A 4,883-nucleotide genomic window follows, 5' to 3' on the forward strand; every position below is an offset into this window, starting at 1 on the left:
GGTCTTGATGCGCCTTGTACCTAATGACACATAGCACGTCGGCATGAGGTAGCAATCCATCCAAAGGGGTACCAAGATCAAGGGTAGTGAGGAGCGAGTTCACCTCATCATGTAGAGCCTTGGCTCGGGCTCGTGTCATTGGTCCACTTGAGGGACTTGTTGGTCTTGGTGTGGAGGTGACCGAAGGCCACCCCGCATCATCGATCTTGTCAAAGCCCAGGCGCCAATGAGGGGATCAGTTCACACCGTGAGTGTGACTCAATTCTGTACCCCAAATATTGTGCGAGAAACTTCGTCCCCTTCATTCCCACGAGTGTTCCATCCAGATATTTTCTTGCTGCATTTACGCTAGAAATCGCCATGCCCATGCGACTTGTCGTAGGCCGGCGGTGCCGCCACCTCGTACTAGCTCTCTTCCTCCTCATGCTGCAGCGGACCAGGACCAGTACTTGCTCCGCCTCCGGCAGCGGCAACGAGACGGACCGCGCCGCTCTGCTGGCGTTCAAGCAAGCCGTCTCCGGAGGCTGCCACGCCGACCCGCTGAGCTCCTGGAACGACTCCCTGCCGTTCTGCAACTGGCGTGGCGTCTCGTGTCAGGCCGGCAGAGCGACCGCGCTCCTGCTCCCGTCGGTGGGCCTCGCCGGAGCTATTCTTCCATCCATCGGAAACCTCACCTTCCTCTCCTCCCTTCAGCTGCCGGACAACGCGCTCACGGGGGCGATACCGCCGTCGATCGGCGGGATGCAGCGTCTCCGCCTGCTCGACCTCTCCGGCAACCAGCTCGGCGGGGTCATCCCGCACGAGGCGGCGCTGCTCACCAACATGACGCACCTCGACCTGTCCCGCAACCTGCTCGTCGGCCCAATCCCGCCGGAGCTCGGCACTCTCGGCGGCGCTCTCGTAAATCTCAGCCTCTCCAAGAACCACCTCACGGGGAGCATACCGCCGTCCCTCGCCACGCTGTCGTCGTTGGAGTCTATCAACCTCAGCAACAACAACCTCACCGGGAGCATACCGCCGTTGTTCGCCAACCTCACGGCCCTCCTCGCATTCGGGGTCAAGTACAACAGCCTTCGTGGGAGACTTCCGGAGGAGATAGGCCAGTCCAGGAGCCTGCAGTACATGGTGGCGTCCGCTAACGATCTCCACGGCGATCTCCCGGCGTCCATCTACAACGTCACGTCCATCAGGATGATCGAGCTATCTTACAACTCGATATCGGGGATCCTCCGCAGGGACATCGGGGACCTGCTCCCGGAGCTCTACTTCCTCAGCATGTTCAGCAACGACCTTGTCGGGGAGATACCGGCGAGCCTGGCGAACGCATCGGCGATGCAGACCATCAACCTCGGCGAGAACAACCTCGTCGGCGTGGTGCCCGCGGACCTTGGCGCGCTCAGGGAGCTGGCCCATCTGGGCCTGAGCGTCAACATGCTGCAAGCTGCCACACCTAGCGAGTGGCAGTTCGTGGACGCCCTCACAAATTGCAGCAAGTTGCAGGTTCTGCACATGTACCACAACGATCTCTCCGGCGAGCTGCCGGCGTCCGTCGCCAACCTCTCCACGGAGCTCCTCTGGTTGGACTTCGCCTATAACCGGATATCGGGGACCATCCCCTCTGGAATCGGCAGCGTAGCTGGGCTGACGACGCTGCGGCTACAGGCGAACAACTTCATCGGGGTAATCCCTGAGTCCATCGGTCTGTTGACTGACATGTTCGAGATGCTCCTGTATGAGAATCGGCTGACCGGCATGATACCGTCGTCGCTCGGAAACCTCACCAAGATGACTCACCTCGAGCTGAGCCAAAACGAGCTCGTGGGCGAGTTGCCGCCGAGCCTTGCAAGCTGCGGAAGCCTGGCCTATCTTAGCGTCGGCGGGAACCGGCTCACTGGCACCATTCCGGCGCAGGTCTTCACCATCTCGGCCATGTCCAACTTCCTCAACTTGTCCAACAATTTCTTGTCCGGTGAGTTGCCAATGGAGGCTGGCCATCTCCGTAACCTCCCAATCTTGGATCTCTCCAATAACAGGCTGACCGGTGCGATCCCGGCGACGATCGGCCAGTGCCAGATGCTTCAGGGGTTGTATCTCGGCGGCAACCTGCTTAGCGGCGGCGTCCCGCCGTCGTTGTTCGGGGACCTCAAGGGCTTGGAGGAGCTGGACATGTCACGCAACAACCTTTCCGGCGAGTTCCCGCGCGTATTGCAAGACATGAGGTACCTGCGCCTCCTGAACCTGTCCTTCAATCGCCTCGCCGGAGAGGTGCCGGTCAAGGGAGTCTTCGCCAACGCCACAGCCGTTGATCTCACCGGGAATGGTGATCTCTGTGGTGGCATCGGGGAATTGCACCTGCCGCGTTGTGCAGGCGAAGCTGCGGCGACGGACCGATCGCTGGCTGTGAAACTAGCCGTTCCCATCGCGTGCATAGCCTTCGCGGCCGTTGTCGTCTGCGTCTCCCTCGTGGCCTGGCGTAGAAAAAAGGCTTCGGCGAAAGTGTCAACTCCAATGGAGGAACCGCACCCGAAGGTCTCATACGCCGACCTCTCAACCGCGACCAACGGGTTCTCTCCCGGCAACTTGATCGGCGAAGGCTCACACGGATCTGTGTACCGAGGCACCATGTTCCACGACGGCGCCGAGTGCACCGTCGCCGTGAAGGTGCTCAGCCTCCGGCAGCGAGGCGCCCCCGCAACCTTTGCCGCCGAGTGCGAGGCCCTGCGGCACGCGCGGCACCGCAACCTCGCGAGGATCTTGACGGTGTGCGCGAGCGTGGACCGCCAAGGGGAGGATTTCAGGGCGCTGGTGTACGAGTACATGCCGAACGGGAGCCTGGAAAGGTGGCTGCACCCGGAGCCCGGAGAGGACGGCGGCGGCGGCAGCACGCTCACCCTTCTGCAGCGGCTCAACGCCGCTGTCGACGTGGCGTCGGCGCTCGATTACCTTCACAACGACTGCGAGGTGCCAATCGCGCACTGCGATCTCAAGCCGAGCAACGTCCTTCTTGACGGCGACATGGTTGCACGCGTCGGCGACTTCGGCCTCGCGAGGTTCCTGGATAGCGCCGAGCCCCGTGGCCAGTCCAGCTCCGCCATCCTCAAAGGTTCTATCGGCTACATTGCACCAGGTAACTGAAGATCAATTTGAATGAGTAAAGCACGTACGAATTACCACAGAAATGTTTAACGTTAATGCTCTTTGATTCACTGATTCTGCAGAGTATGGGATGGGCGGGAAAGCATGTGCCAGCGGCGACGTGTATAGCTACGGGGTCCTCCTGCTAGAGATGTTCACCGGGAGGAGGCCTACCCACGCGATGTTCCGGGAAGGGCTGACCCTCGCACGGTTGGTGGAGGCGGCCGACTCCGGCGGACCCGGCATCTTGTCGGTCGTTGACCCTAGGCTACTCGACGATGTTGCTGGGGAGACCATCGGCGACTCTCGTAGACATGGACGGTCATGGGATCAGAGGGCGGCGGTGGAGCGGTGCCTCACTTCAGTTATGAGGATTGGTGCATCTTGCGCAAGCGAGGCGCCAGTGAAGAGGCCCGGTGTGAAAGAAGTGGCCAATGAGATTACCAAACTTAGGATATCTCTTCCATTGTCAGGCTGAAGCTTTGTCCAACAACCGGAAGGGGTTCCATCCACCATAGCTTGATTCCTTGTACTTGCAGATTTAGGCGTTGCATCATTTTTCTCAACTAGGTAGGAAGGCGCGGCTTGCCACACGCTTGCCCGCCTTCGGCGGGTAAATTAGAACGAGCAAGAATTTAGAGCGACGGTTTATCCAAAAGTCTGCCCAACAACAGTCAAATTGAAATGAATAAACATTTACAAAAGTGATCCAGCTGAAGGCGCGGAATTACAAGCGACGGAAGGGGTTCCATCCACCATAACTTGATTCCTTGTAATTACAAGCGACGGAAGGGGTTCCATCCACCATAGCTTGATTCCTTGTACTTGCAGATTTAGGCGTCGCATCATTTTTCTCAACTAGGTAGGAAGGCGCGGCATGCCGCACGCTTGCCCGCCTCCGGAGGGTAAATTAGAACGAGCAAGAATTTAGAGCGACGGTTTATCCAAAAGTCTGCCCAACAACAGTCAAATTGAAATGGATAAACATTTACAAAAGTGATCCAGCTGATAAGCTATAGATATGTCACTCATAGTGATAAATGACATCACCAGATTTTTTTTTAAACATAAGGCTCGACGAGCCCAGCTTTGAATTAACAAAGCCATCAACCGGCCAGGAGTACAAGGTAGCATGCAACAAAGAAAAAAGAAAAGAAAAGAAAAAACTGGGAACACCAGCTCTAGATACAAGTCCAGGTGGTGAAGAGCTAAAGCCTACGACAAAAGAACAAGCAGATCAGGGATATGCCCTAAACTACAGGATCTCCAAGAGCGCCCAAGACTTCAGCAGAACACCGGCGGCTCAGCTTGAGACCCCAAGCCCCGAGCCGCCACTCCGCGGATCTGAACCATGCAGGACTAGCACACTGAGCATCCGCTCAAAACAGAGGACCACCAACACCCCGAGATCTGGCTAACTACGCTAGTGAAGCTGGCTGATGCGGCCTAAGGTCATGTGGGTTGCCCGATCTCACGAATTGACCGAGGGAAAGGCGGGGGAGAGGAAGAACACGAAGAACACGGCGAAGAACGCGATGAACACACGCAAACGCACGCAACACAACCCGATACAATTCCGGTTTACTCCCGATAGTCCGAACCACTATCCCGATAGAATCTCTCAAGGGAGAGACACGCGGTAGAATCCCCGAGAGGAAGATCGGTATACGATCGGTGGAATCACACGAGTGAGAGACCGGTGGTAGAATCACAAGTGTGAGAGACTAATCATATAAGGAGTGCCTTGT

The 4,883-nt window shown here is 57.6% G+C and overlaps 1 protein-coding gene across 1 annotated transcript; it reads left to right on the top strand.

Moving 5' to 3' along the window:
• The first annotated feature begins 360 nt into the window (after positions 1-360).
• LOC124647958 (probable LRR receptor-like serine/threonine-protein kinase At3g47570) lies at positions 361-3,713 on the top strand. Its single transcript, XM_047187796.1, has 2 exons — positions 361-3,127; positions 3,219-3,713. Exons 1-2 carry the CDS (start codon positions 361-363, stop codon positions 3,611-3,613), a joined length of 3,162 nt encoding a protein of 1,053 aa, XP_047043752.1. The 3' UTR covers positions 3,614-3,713.
• The last annotated feature ends 1,170 nt before the right edge of the window (positions 3,714-4,883 follow it).

Source organism: Lolium rigidum, chromosome 4 (genome assembly GCF_022539505.1).
Source record: "Lolium rigidum isolate FL_2022 chromosome 4, APGP_CSIRO_Lrig_0.1, whole genome shotgun sequence".
Lineage (NCBI taxonomy): Eukaryota > Viridiplantae > Streptophyta > Magnoliopsida > Poales > Poaceae > Lolium > Lolium rigidum.

Excerpts from the sequence above, each read along its gene's own strand:
- LOC124647958 (XM_047187796.1), top strand. The coding sequence starts at position 361 with ATGCCCATGCGACTTGTCGTAGGCCGGCGGTGCCGCCACCTCGTACTA. Across the intron at positions 3,128-3,218 it reads TATCGGCTACATTGCACCAG|AGTATGGGATGGGCGGGAAA; the intron begins GTAACTGAAGAT and ends CTGATTCTGCAG.